The 14,906-nt window shown below is 34.7% G+C and overlaps 1 protein-coding gene across 1 annotated transcript in view; it reads left to right on the top strand.

Moving 5' to 3' along the window:
• The window catches only part of LOC134697519 (uncharacterized), a 39,528-nt gene extending 30,514 nt beyond the window's left edge, over positions 1-9,014 (top strand). The window contains exon 3 of the mRNA XM_063559799.1: positions 1,216-9,014. Coding sequence (XP_063415869.1) covers positions 1,216-9,014 — 7,799 coding nt within the window. The remainder of the gene's footprint in view (positions 1-1,215) is intronic.
• The last annotated feature ends 5,892 nt before the right edge of the window (positions 9,015-14,906 follow it).

The raw sequence follows: 14,906 nt of genomic DNA, 5'->3' as shown, positions 1-14,906 counted from the left end.
CATGCATGTCATACTTGCTGAAATTGAAGCCATCTGGGTTTTTTTACTAGGCCAGTCTAAAACATGACTACCAAGGCTGCAGATAGACTAAAAAAAACTTAAAGGGTAACATTTCTTTTGTCGACTTAGATATCTTGCAAACTTTATTAGATAGAAAAAATCTGACAAGGGCAATACTGCCCAGGATGCCAAGATCCACATACTTCCTATTTAAAACATTATCAGAAAATTCTAAGAGAGTTCTTGTCACTAAATGACGAATTTTCACAAATTAAATGTTTATTGGCCACTTATCTACCTACAAGTAATTATAGATAAGTCGAAACTGTGCAAAAAGTATAAAATTTAGAGATTCTGTCAATAAAAAAAAAAATCCGCAAAATAAGCTACAAATTAGACAACAGGTTAAAATCATAATGAGTCCTAATAAGAGGTTTAGACCTTGGATTATTATTTCTACCATTTTTTGTATTTATCAAATTAAAAGAGAATTTAATAATCTTATTTTAATTCATACACATGACAGGTGGTCGGTAAGGCTCGTAAGAGCATCATGGTTTTGTGGCTATAATTTAAATTTACAATACTACCCAACCTGCTATCGTTGACAGTTTTTGTTATTTCCGGTTTTTTTTCCATTGCAATAAGCCGTTCACTTTCATTTATGAATAATGTAACTGTATTTCAGACTAATTTCAGCCAGTAGACAGAGTAAATAGCTTTGATTCCCTTGTTAGATGCTCTACAAAGTTTGATTTATTTAGGTTTTGAAACTTTTGTTCTCGAGCGTTTGACGGTAAGAGATGTCCAAGTCACATTTGCCGTTTGCATCATCATCATTAATAATTCAAACTCGAATACTTTACTCTACGACAATTTGAACTGTATCTCGCTTACGTGGTTCATTGAGTAACCATCTTATAACTAGTATTGTTCTGTGATTCTCATAAAAATGACAAACCTTTACTCTCGATCTAGAGAATTGTTTTGAATGTGCATTTCTGTTTTCTAAGAATTTTCTACCTCGTCCTCATTAATTGTCCATTATCCTATGTATACTATTTTGTTGTTAGACATACAAAAAGACACTTTCTTATGGGAAAGGTTTTTGAAGTCTTGTACCTCCCTTTTGTTTACCCAAACCACATATGACATGATGTAAAACATGAAAAGTATATATATATAATAACTCAAATAGTTATTTCATTATTTTAGGAATTCACAAACTGGTGTTAAAGGAGTGGAAAGATAAGGAAGAGAAATTTGTAAAAACACCATCATCTGAATATATTTCTAACATTCTACATACAGAAAACATTGTCACAGTTACGGGTAAGCCAGGAATTGGGAAATCAGCAACAATTCATCATGTTGCTCTATTAATGCAAAGTGGTGACTTAAAATATACTATTATACCATTTAAAAATCCTTCTGACATTGTAACCCACTATAATGCTGAAGCATATCAAATATTTGTAATTGACGATGTGTGTGGAAAATATGTAATAAACCAGTATGATGTTGAAGAGTGGACAAAATATTTAGGTGACATTGACCAAATTTTGAAGGAGGGCAAAACAAAAATATTGGCAACATTGCGTCTTCAGATTTTTCAAGAAAACCAGTTTAAACGAATTAGCATATTTTCAGAGAATGTATGTGATTTATCATCAAGAGCGTTTCTTCTTCCATCAAAAATAAAATTAGAAATAGCTAAAGCATACCTCCCAGAGAATGTTGTCATGGAAATTGCCCAAAGCCTCGACAAATATGAATATTTACCTCTTCTTTGTTGGCTTTATTCACAAAATTCAAATACCAATGCTTTGAAATATTTTGAAAATCCATTTCTAATGTACACACAAGAATTAGATGAAATGCATGTCCAAGAGAATAAGACAAAGCTGTGTGCTTTATTCTTACTGGTTGTCTTCAATGGTTGCATTTTTGAAAGTACCATTCGTGATACAAAGTTCAGACAAACACTTGAACTCATATTTGATAGCTGTAATGTCATACGTGGAACACCAACTGATTTTGTTATTCATGAGTTGAAAACACTTCTAGGAACGTACTTGGAATTAAGGGTAACGCAAAAGAAAGATAAGACTGAGTCAAATAACTTTGCTTATCATGCAGTTCATGACAAAATGTTTGACTTTTTATGTTGTTACTTTGGTGGAAAATTTCAAAAAAGTTTGTTAAAATTTGCAGATGATGATATCATATGTTGTAGAATGCAGCTGAAAGGTTTTTATTTACCTGAAAACCGTGCAGCTTTTGAAATAATGATTGAAAAGAACAACGAACAGGATTATTTTGACAGAATTGTTGATATGTTAAGGAATGGCAAAATATATGATATAGTTTGCAACAGGCAAATGCAATATGAAGTTTTCAGATCGAAACTTATTGGTCATCTGCAACTACTTACAAACGACAAGATGCAAACCCTGTTGCATGCACAAGATACAAACGGAAAAACTCTTACATACCTAGTATGTTTGAAAGGATACTCAGACCTTGTGCATTTCATTATCAAGAGGACAGATAATATTAATGAAGATCATTTAAGCATATATCCACCGTTAGTTGGGGCTTGTGAAAGGGGAGATGATATTATAGTGCAGTTGCTTATAAGTGAAGGGGCAAACGTAAACAAACTTGACGATGATAATCAATCTCCTTTGATTATGGCTTTACAAGGGTGTCATTTTTCGGATAGCCATAATGACATTTCTACAAGACGAAATCATAGTGTAATTATAGACTTGCTATTAGAAAATGGAGCCCTAATGGATAACCTTGAAAAATTTTACAAATGTCTTTTCATTGAGAAAAATGTTTCTCCACTGATTGGTGCAAGTTCCTTAGGAAAACTTTGTATGGTTAAAAGATTCATACAGAGAGGAGACGTGTTGGATGAAACAGATGCCAGGGAATTCACACCTCTGCATTGGGCCATTTATAATGGACATTATGATACAGCAAAATATCTCATTGATGTGGGGTCAAACTTGCTTGTTAATGAGCAGGATGGTAGAAATGCATTTATGTTAGCATGCTATTCTGGGTGTACTGAAATAGTGAAGTACATTTTAACTAAAGGATTTAATGTAAACCAAACTAACGATAAAGGATGGACTCCTCTATTGTATGCAATAAACGGCATGGGCGAAGCGGATAACTCAGTAACAATTGTTAATTTTCTGATAAATAAAGGAGCTGATTTTGGTCTCTGTAATAAAGATGGTATAACCCCATTGATGCTATCGAGTAAACATGGAATTTTGAAAATAGCAGAGTTAATTTTAGAAAGGCATATGAATATAAATATCAATCAAACCGATATGAGCGGGATAACTGCATTAATGTATGCAAGTGTACATGGTCACACTAATATTTTAAGTTTTCTTCTGTCCAAAGGGGCAAACGTACATGTAGTTGACAAGATGGGATGGACATGTCTGATGTGGGCATGCTTTATGGGCTGTAAAAGTACTGCAGAATTGCTTATATCTTTTGGATGTGAAATTAACGAGAAAGATATGCATGGAAAAACGGCTATTTTATTGGCACTGAAATATGGTAACATAGGAAAGGCTAATGTAAATATAAAAAATCCTGCTGGAAATGTTGGAAACGCTGCTCTAAAACTAGCAGCAACTGATAGCCATACAAATATCTTAGACGTTCTTATAAAAAAAGGAGCTGATGTTAATACTGTTGATGAAGATGGAAATACTATTCTCATATTAATTATAGAGAATGGTCTTAAAGACACTGCAAATTTACTGATGGCAAAAGGAGCAAATGTAAATGCTGCCAGTAAAGATGGAAAAACAGCTCTCATATCAGCAACAGAGCATGGTCATACAGACATCGTAAATTTACTTATCACTAAAGGAGTGAATGTGAATACTACTGACAAAGACGGAAACACTGCTCTCATATTAGCAGCATGGCATGGACATACAGAGAATGTAGATTTACTTATTACTAAAGGAGTGAATGTGAATACTGCTAATAAAGACGGAAACACTGCTCTCATATTAGCAGCATGGCATGGGCATACAGAGAATGTAGATTTACTTATTACTAAAGGAGTGAATGTGAATACTGCTAATAAAGACGGAAACACTGCTCTCATATTTGCAGCATGGCATGGACATACAGAGAATGTAGATTTACTTATTACTAAAGGAGCAGATGTAAATGCTGCTGGTAATGATGGAAATACTGCCCTCATGTTGGCAATGACGTGTGGTCATACAGACACTGTAGATTTACTTAATATAAAAGGAGCGGATGTTACTGCTTCTGATATAAATGGACAAACTGTTTTTATAATTGCTGCAAGTGCTGGTCGTACAGACTATATTAATGCGCTAATAACTAGAGGAGCGGATATCAATGATGCTTGTGAAAATGGAAAAACTGCTCTCATATTAGCAGCATGGCATGGACACACAAACACTGTAGATTTACTTATAACTAAAGGAGCTGATATAAATGCTGCTGATAAAGATGGAAACACTGCTTTCATATTAGCAGCACGTCATGGACGGACAGACACTGTAGATTTACTCATTACTAAAGGAGCGGCTGTAAATGTTGCTGATAAAAATGGAAAAACTGTCCTCATATTAGCAGCATGGTATGGACACACAGACACTGTAGACTTACTTATTAGTAAAGGAGCAGATGTGAACGCAGCTAGTAAAAATGGAATCACGGCTCTCACGTATGCAGCATGGACGCGACATACAGATACTGTAGATTTACTTATTGCTAAAGGAGCTAATGAAAACGATACTGATGAAAAGGGTAAAACTGCTCTAATGCTAGCAGCATTGCATGGCAATTTGTACTCTATAGATTTACGTATTACTAAAGGAGCAGATGTAAATGCTGCTAATAAAATTGGAAGCACTGCTCTCATATATGCAGCATTGCGGCATCATACAGAGGCTGTAGAATTACTCATTACTAAAGGTGCAGATGTAAATGCTGCTGATAAAGATAGAAAAACTGCTCTCATATTAGGAGCACGTCAAGGGTATACAGACACTGTAGACTTACTTATTAGTAAAGGAGCAGATGTATATGCAGCGGATAAAAATGGAATCACGGCTCTCACGTATGCAGCATTGCTGCGTCATACAGAGACTGTAGAATTACTCATTGCTAAAGGTGCAGATGTAAATGGTGCTGATAAAGATGGAAACACGGCTCTCATGTTAGGAGCACGTCAAGGGAATACATACACTGTAGACTTACTTATTAGTAAAGGAGCAGATGTAAATGCAGCTAATAAAGACGGAATCACTGCTCTGATTTATGCAGCTATGCTGCGAAATACAGACACTGTAGATTTACTTATTACTAAAAGAGCAAATTTAAATGCTTCTGATAAAATGGGAAACACTGCTTTCATACATGCAGTATTGACGCGTCATCCAGAAACTATAGATTTACTCATTACTAAAGGAGCAGAAGTAAATGGTGCTGATAAAGATGGAAACACGGCTCTCATGTTAGGAGCACGTCAAGGGTATACAGACACTGTAGACTTACTTATTAGTAAAGGAGCAGATGTAAATGCAGCTAATAAAGACGGAATCACTGCTCTGATTTATGCAGCTATGCTGCGAAATACAGACACTGTAGATTTACTTATTACTAAAGGAGCAAATTTAAATGCTTCTGATAAAATGGGAAACACTGCTTTCATACATGCAGTATTGACGCGTCATCCAGAAACTATAGATTTACTCATTACTAAAGGAGCAAAAGTAAATGGTGCTGATAAAGATGGAAACACGGCTCTCATGTTAGGAGCACGTCAAGGGTATACAGACACTGTAGACTTACTTATTAGTAAAGGAGCAGATGTAAATGCAGCTAATAAAGACGGAATCACTGCTCTGATTTATGCAGCTATGCTGCGAAATACAGACACTGTAGATTTACTTATTACTAAAGGAGCAAATTTAAATGCTTCTGATAAAATGGGAAACACTGCTTTCATACATGCAGTATTGACGCGTCATCCAGAAACTATAGATTTACTCATTACTAAAGGAGCAGAAGTAAATGCTCCTTCAAAAAATGGAAGCACTGCTCTTGGATTAGCAGCAAGACAAGGTTGGAAGGACACTGTAGATTTACTAATTACTAAAAAAGCAGATGTAAATGGTGCTGATAAAAATGGAATCACGGCTCTCACGATTGCAGCATGGCATGGACATACAGACACTGTAGATTTACTTATCGCTAAAGATGCAGATGTAAATGGTGCTGATAAAAATGGAATCACGGCTCTCACGTATGCAGCATTGCTGCGTCATACAGAAACTGTAGATTTACTTATTACTAAAGGTGCAGATGTAAATGGTGCTGATAAAGATGGGAACACGGCTCTCATGTTAGGAGCACGTAAAGGGTATACAGACACTGTAGACTTACTAATTACTAAAGGAGCAGATGTAAATGGTGCTGATAAAAATGGAATCACGGCTCTCACGTATGCAGCATTGCTGCGTCATACCGAAACTGTAGATTTACTTATTACTAAAGGTGCAGATGTAAATGCTGCTGATAAAGATGGATACACGGCTCTCATATTAGCTACATTCAATGACAAATTAGACACTATAGATGTACCTGTTACTGAAGGACTTGATTTAATCGCTGATCATAAAGAAGGAAAAACTGATTTCATATTAACATCATTGCATGGACATACAAACACTGTAGATTTACTTATTACTAAAGGTGCAGATGTAAATGCTGCTGATAAAGATGGAAACACGGCTCTCATGTTAGGAGCACAGTTTGGATATACAGAAACTGTAGATTTACTTATTACTAAAGGTGCAGATGTAAATGCTGCTGATAAAGATGGAAACACGGCTCTCACGAATGCAGCATGGCATGGACATACACACACTGTTGATTTACTCATTACTAAAGGTGCAGCTGTAAATGCTGCTGATAAAGATGGAAACACGGCTCTCATGTTAGGAGCACAGTTTGGATACACAGAAACTGTAGATTTACTTATTACTAAAGGAGCAGATGTAAATACAACTGATAAAAATGGACTCACTGCTCTCATGTTAGAAGCACAACGTCGGTATAAAGAAACTGTAGATTTACTTATTAATAAAGGTGCAGATGTGAATGCTGCTGATAAATTTGGAAAGACGTGTCTGATGTATGCGACGTTGCTACGAAATACAGACACTGTAGATGTACTTGTTACTGAAGGAGCGGACGTTAATGCTGTTGATGAAAATGAAATCTCTGCTCTTAAATATGCAGTATTTTGTCAAGATACAAACACTGTAGATTTACTAATTACTAAAGGAGCAGATGTAAATGCCTCTGATAAAGATAGAAAAACTGCTCTCATGCAAGCATCATTGCAAAGACATACAAACACTGTAGATTTACTTATTAACAAAGGAGCTGATGTAAATGTTGCTAATCAAAATGGACACACTGCTATCATGGTAGCAGCATGGCATGGATTTACAGAAACTGTACATTTACTCATTACTAAAGGAGCGGATATAAATACTGCTGATAAAAATGGAATCACTGCTCTCATGTTAGGAGCACTGGGTGGGTACACAGAAACTGTAGATTCACTCATTACTAAAGGAGCAGATGTAAATACAACTGATAAAAATGGACTCACTGCTCTCATGTTTGAAGCACAACGTCGGTATAAAGAAACTGTAGATTTACTTATTAATAAAGGTGCAGATGTGAATGCTGCTGATAAATTTGGAAAGACTTGTCTGATGTATGCGACGTTGCTACGAAATACAGACACTGTAGATTTACTTGTTACTGAAGGAGCGGACGTTAATGCTGTTGATGAAAATGGAATCTCTGCTCTTAAATATGCAGTATTTTGTCAAGATACAAACACTGTGGATTTACTAATTACTAAAGGAGCAGATGTAAATGCAGCTGATAAATATGGAATCGCGGCTCTCGCGTTTGCAGCATGGCAGCGACAAACAGACACTGTAGATTTACTTAACGCTAAAGGAGCTCATAAAAATGCTGCTCATAAAAATATAATAACTGCTTTAATGCTAGAAGCATTACATGGCAATATATACACAAGGGATTCACGTATTACTGAAGGAGCAGATGTAAATGCTGCTGATAAAATTGAAAGCACTGCTCACGTGCATGCAGCATATTTGCGTCATATAAAGAGTGTAGATTTACTCATTACTAAAGGTGCAGATGTAAATGCTGCTGATAAAGATGGAAACACTGCACTCATATTAGCAACATGGCGTTGTCATATAGACGCTGTAAATTTACTCATTACTAAAGGAGCAGATGTAAATGCAGCTGGTAAAAATGGAATCACGGCTCTCATGTTAGCAACAAGGCGTGGTCATACAGACACTGTAAGTTTACTCATTACTAAAGGAGCAGATGTAAATGCTGCTGATAAAGATGGAAACACTGCACTCATATTAGCAACAAGGCGTGGTCAAACAGGCACTGTAAGTTTACTCATTACTAAAGGAGCAGATGTAAATGCTGCTGATAAAGATGGAAACACTGCACTCATATTAGCAACAAGGCGTGGTCATACAGACACTGTAAGTTTACTCATTAATAAAGGAGCAGATGTAAATGCAGCTGATAAAAATGGAAACACGGCTCTCATGTTAGCAGCAAGGCGTGGTCATACAGACACTGTAAATTCAATTATTGCAAAAGAAGCTGATGTAAATCATGCGAATAAAGATGGAAGAACTCCTCTAATTGAAGCGGCAAAGGCTGGTCATGAAACTACTGTAGTTGTCCTTATTTCTAGAGGGGCAGATGTAAATGCTGTTGATAGATATGGAAACACTGCTCTCATATCAGCTGCAAGTGCTGGTAAAGAGAAGACTGTAAATTTACTTATTGCTAAAGGAGCAATTGCTACTGATAAAGATGACAAATCTTTGCAGAACACATGTAAATGCTGCTGATGAATATAGAAAGACTGCCCTCATCTTAGTTAGAGGGTTGCTGCTCACAAGTAAGCTATAAAACCAAGAGTTCCAAATGGTGAGGTTGAAAACATCCCTTCCTAAATTTTACGGACACCATCACCAGTTGATTGACCGTTATGGAATTACAGTTTCACAAATGATATCGGCTATGCTCCTTACGTCGCAACTACAATCCCCTTTCATTTCATGAATGTGACCTACAGAATTAGACTATTTTCCGGATTTGTTATCACATAAGCGACACGACGGGTGCCACATGTGGAACAGGATCTGCTTACCCTTCCGGGGCACCTGAGATCTTATTCTTTAGTTTTCTATATTATGTCATGTGTACTATTGTTTGTCTGGGTTTTTTTTCATTTTTAGCCATGGCGTTGTCAGTTTATTTTCGATTTATGAGTTTGACTGTCCCTCTGGTATTTTGCGTCCCTCTTTTAGCAGTAAGTGCTGTTAATAAGGACACTACATTTATCCATTGCGAAAGGAGCAGTTGTTAATGTTGTTGATAAAAAAGGTAACTCAAGTGAGGTAGATTCGCTTATTAAAACAGGATCAGTGACGCCTTTATCTAGATAGATATAAAGCTATAAAATTTTCTGTTTAGACAATAGTAAGGATATGAAGAGATATATCAGTGAAATGAAAATCAGACAATTCAAAACAATCTGCTCTTGGTGATAACGACTGTTCCTGCACTTTTTTCATATTGACAACTAGTGTAGTGTAATTTATATTAATATACCTGAAATTGAGGTTAATGTACAGAGATATACTTTTTTCTGAGACAAGTTCATGCGTGGATGATAAATGACAGGAAATTCAACCGCACCGTAATAACTGTAATGTTGTAGTGGTACAAATGAGTATACTCTGGGACTATTTAACTAATATATTAATAGTCCCAGAGTATATACTGGTGTGTTATTAAATTGACATAACAGTTGCATGTATATATTATTTTCATCCATTGGTATAACATTCTATTTTACTATTCTAATAATACTTGCAGTGCAAGTGCATGGTGGACACTCTTCTGTAAAAAAAATCGATTTTTCTAAAAGATTGGATATGAGAAGTTATTTATATTTCCCCGCTAAAACAATTACAGAGTTACGGTTCTTGCCGGGAGTGTCGCAAAACGTTCTTGGGATATTCGTCCGCGAGCTTAAACACAATTTCCCGGTACGTGTGAATAGAAATGATCAATGATTTTTTACTTTTATATATATATCTAACGACAAAACATTTTCATATTATTAATTAGTGTTTTGAAAAAATATTTTTAGGAGCATCCATTGAAATATTGAATTTAAAACAAGCGATAAGTAATGGTCCAAGGACACAGTTATCGTCCTTTGTTTTTCGTTGTCTTACGAATATATTCCCTAGTGTAAACAGTGTATAACTTGCATGTTTTATTTTATACACTTTCCCAATTTATTTCTTGATATTAAATGCATGCAATATTAAGTAGGGGGATGTAATAACATGTCAAAAAAATTTGGGTGCTGAATCTTTATTTTAAGTAGTGAATTGGTCCAATTCTAAAAGTTCCAATTTTATCACGTCTAAAGCTAGCAAACTGAATTTTACACCCCCTTACCACAGAATTGTCAATATTTTGAGTTAGAGCTGGTAGAAGTTTCTATAATAAGTCGTCGGCAAACAGTTCTGAATACTTAATGATTTAAAAAAATTTATCCTTATTGAGAGCTTAATCGATTCTTAGATAGAGGCGGTGTTTCGAATCGTCTGCTACAGGTAACGGAAAAGTTTTGATATCTGACCTACTTGGTCATATGAAAATTTATTTTGTTACTATTGATGTTAATAATAATAAATATATCGATAAATGCAGAAACATGAATAAAAAACATAGATTAGGGAACAGGAGATGGGAATGCCGTTCTGGTATCTTTTAAGGTCGGAAGACTACAAGTAACTACCGTTTTTCCAACACACTTTATAACCCACCTCTGAAGTTATATGGGTGTTCCCTTAGCCAAATCATTGGTGGGAGAAATACATTACAGGGATCATGAAAGAAAAAATATTGGGAAAATATTACAACCAGCATTATGATGCTGGCTTGGGTTTTTTTTATTATTATTATATAAAATGTTATGTTCCTTAATTATTTTTCCTTTCACTCGACAAAAGTCCCCTCCTACTTTCTGATTCCACTTGGGGGAAATGTTCTGTCACAAATGGAAGAAACATACTGACATTTTTAATTTTACTATTTTTATATTATGTTTAAATTATACATGTAAGACTTTCTTTCGAACTACAGTTGCTATAAAGTTGTAGAATATATTGTAGAAAGGATTTTTCTTTTTATAAATGTTTACATCTTTTTTAAAAACGTTGTATGTATAGTTTTGATGTCAGAATCGTTTTAAGATTTGCATTTTATGATTGTTCATTTTTGTGTCATATTCGTCTCTTTTAGAGAGTTGTCTCATTGGCAATCATATCACATTTTCTTATTTTTACATGAACATTTTTTTTTTTTAATTCTTGTTAACAATGAAAACTGAAAATCAACATGCAGAAAACGAAAATGGTGAATTTTCCTAAGGTAGAGTCGTACAATTTGAAATTCTAAATATACAAAACAGAAATCGGTACGTTAAATGAGGTTATACATGTATTTGCATTATATAGATGTTATTTTAGACAAAGAATAGTTATTTGAAGTTTCACAATTGTATGACATTATTTTTGATCATTTAATTAAATATGCCTATATACTATACTATATCTATTTTCTTGTTAAATTATATACTTTTCTGATGCACAAATCGGTCTTAATTTATGTAATGTATAAAAGGTATTTTTGCGTTATAACGCAAAGACAGGAAGAAAAATTAAAAAAAAATATATAACTTATTCGTATTGACTGTCGAGTCAGTAGGCTAGACAACATTTTTCAGCTGTATACATGATTGAAAATTGGGGATTTTTTAGGAATTTGGAGTTACTAGAAACAGCTTATTTGGAATTGGAAAATCGAATTCAAAAATTTTATGATTTACAGCTACACAATACATGGGCAGATATCCCTATTCAATTTGGGCAAAAGTTTGTAGGTTAAATTTATCATATTATCAAAATCGACAAATTTTTAAGAAAAAATGTGAATATATTAAAGTTTTGCACATTATAGTGTAGTGACTGTATTGTCATTCATGTTTTATTTTGTATGTAGTTTTATTGTTTCTCAATTGTTATCGTGTATGATTTTAATGAATTTAACTTTTATATTATTAAATTAATGTTTTAAATTTGTCCTGCTCGTTTTACTCCTATAAAGTAATATTAATGCTGGGAAGAACAAAAAATTTGCGAAAGCAAATTTACAGATCTTACATTATTGGGTTGATGTTTAGAAGAGCTGTATATACATAATGTACGCAGCCATGTATCACCATCATTGCTGGTGATCCGATGGATAAATCTGTTGTATAGTTGTCACTGACTCAGACGTACTAATAAATATAATTATTTTCTGTGACTATCTTGCATTATTTGAATGATCCTTTACTTTAGATAATTTAGCTTATCTCTAACAATAACATCTCCATGCATTATATACCTTATCAAAAAGGTGTACGAGTCGACGATAGATTAAAACTTACGAGGAAAGGTAATACACGGCCATCGAAAGCTTTATTATTGTGAAGCCCAGGTGGTCGTGTGGTCTAGCGGGACGGCTACAGTGCAGGCTATTATGTATCACGATATCTCGGTAGCATGGGTTCGAATCCCGGCGAGGGAAGAAAAAAGAATTGCGAAAGCAAGTTTACATATCTAACATTGTTGGGTTGATGTTTAGACGAGTTGCAACTCGTCCTAAATATGTACTGACAAAGTATATTTAGTCAAATGCGTTTTGTTTAAATATACCTTTGCACCTTTTATGGTCTTTCGGAAAATGTTGTTTGTGCTGTATTTAGACCCTTCTACAACGAAATTTGTTTTACATGCACACGTATAAAAATTGCGGTTTTTTTATCCAACACAATCATAGGTTTGAACCTAGTTTTCAATTTAGACTCGTTTATATTTTTTCGTTTGGGCTTGTATCATATTTCCCCTCCGGTTTATATGATCCGTTCATCCTATATTGACTCTTAAAATTCAAGAGTCTATCTAAAAATGAGGGTACATTTTATATGGCCTCCCAAACACCGTTTCGATCCCTAACATCACCGAAGAGACATTTATTGTCGAAATCCGGATCTGGTGTACAAAAAATATGAGCACCTTATGTTTGTGGCATAAAATCGTGTCCACAAGTTAATTGTTTTCTGTTTAGTATTAAATTTATATTAAGATCCATTTTGTTACATCTAGTGATCAATTTTATTTTGCAATCGCCAATGGCAGTCAGCAGGGTTAAAGAACATCAGTTGGTCGACCTGTTAGACAAATGCGTTTTGTTTAAATATACTTTTTTATCCAAATCTTCTCCCGATTTTCTCTTTGCCTATTTTGCCATGTACAATCCTGTTCGATCACAAGGATCTTCATGTGATTATATATATATATGTTCCGGACTATATGAGTATTTGGACCATACGAGTATGGTCATGACCATATGCGCCTACTCGTATGGTCCGACCGTACGCGTATGATCGGACCTTATGAGTATAATACTCGTTTGGTTATAAATGGGCCGGACCATATGAGTATTTAGACCATTTAGGTATTTTTATGCCCCATCTACAATAGTAGAGGGGCAATATGTTTTCTGAGCTGTGCGTCCGTTCGTCTGTTCGTCCGTCCGTCTGTCTGTTCGTTCGTTCGTATGTCCCGCTTCAGGTTAAAGTTTTTGGTCAAGGTAGTTTTTGATGAAGCTGAGGTCCAATCAACTTGAAACTTAGTACACATGTTCCCTATGATAAGATCTTTCTAATTGTAATGCCTTATTATATTTTTTACCAATTTTCACGGTCCATTGAACATGGAAAATGACAGTGCGAGTGGGGCATCCGTGTACTGTGGACACATTCTTGTTTCAAATTACATTATAAACGTTTCAATAATACAAAAACTTTATCTCAAAAACAATGATGGTTACATGACAGTTTGTTAATTTTATAATTCAAAGATTACGTAAAAATTAAATATTGATGCCAGCCCATAGTTAGTTTTCATCGCTAGTTACATTCTTGCATGTAGGCTTTGGTTGACATTTACTACCACGTGGTATCATGTTATTTTTGTTTTTGTTTTTTTGCATTTGCGAGTCTTGGTAGTGCTCGATCCTTTTCAGTTACACCTTTTGTTTGCGCGTGAAAAGCTAGCCTTTCTGCAGCTGCGTACAGTGATACCGAGGTCTTTGACCATTCTGATCTCTACGGTGTTTTTAAGAAGTTCTTACTAGATCTCAAATCTCGCAAAATGACTACAATACATCATATTCACAAGACATTTAATTTAAACTATGTTACTTTCCAGTAACTTCTGGTTACAGAAACAGTAAAAGATTTTCGGAATTAAATTATTTTAGTGGAAATATTGCTATTCACCCGTATAACAAAATGGCAATGGACATCGGTAATGACCATCGGTATATAATGTGTTTTTTTTGGTTTTTTTTTATATAGTTTTGACAAGATAGTAAAGTAAACTTTGTGAAACTTTTTTTATTTTTATTTACCAAATCTTTTTATCATAATATGAAGAGTTTAGAAGTATTAAAAGAAAGCAGTAACATATACCCATATGGTAATGACCATACGCGTATGGTCCAAATACTCATATGGTCCGGAACATAAATATACAACTCGTCTAAACATCAACCCAACAATGATAAATCTGTAAATTTGCTTTCGCAATTTTTTTGTTCTTCCCTCGCCG

Source organism: Mytilus trossulus, chromosome 14 (genome assembly GCF_036588685.1).
Source record: "Mytilus trossulus isolate FHL-02 chromosome 14, PNRI_Mtr1.1.1.hap1, whole genome shotgun sequence".
NCBI classification, from domain to species: Eukaryota; Metazoa; Mollusca; class Bivalvia; order Mytilida; family Mytilidae; genus Mytilus; species Mytilus trossulus.
Note: the sequence above shows the minus strand (reverse complement) of the source record. Positions and strands in the feature narration are given on the sequence as shown.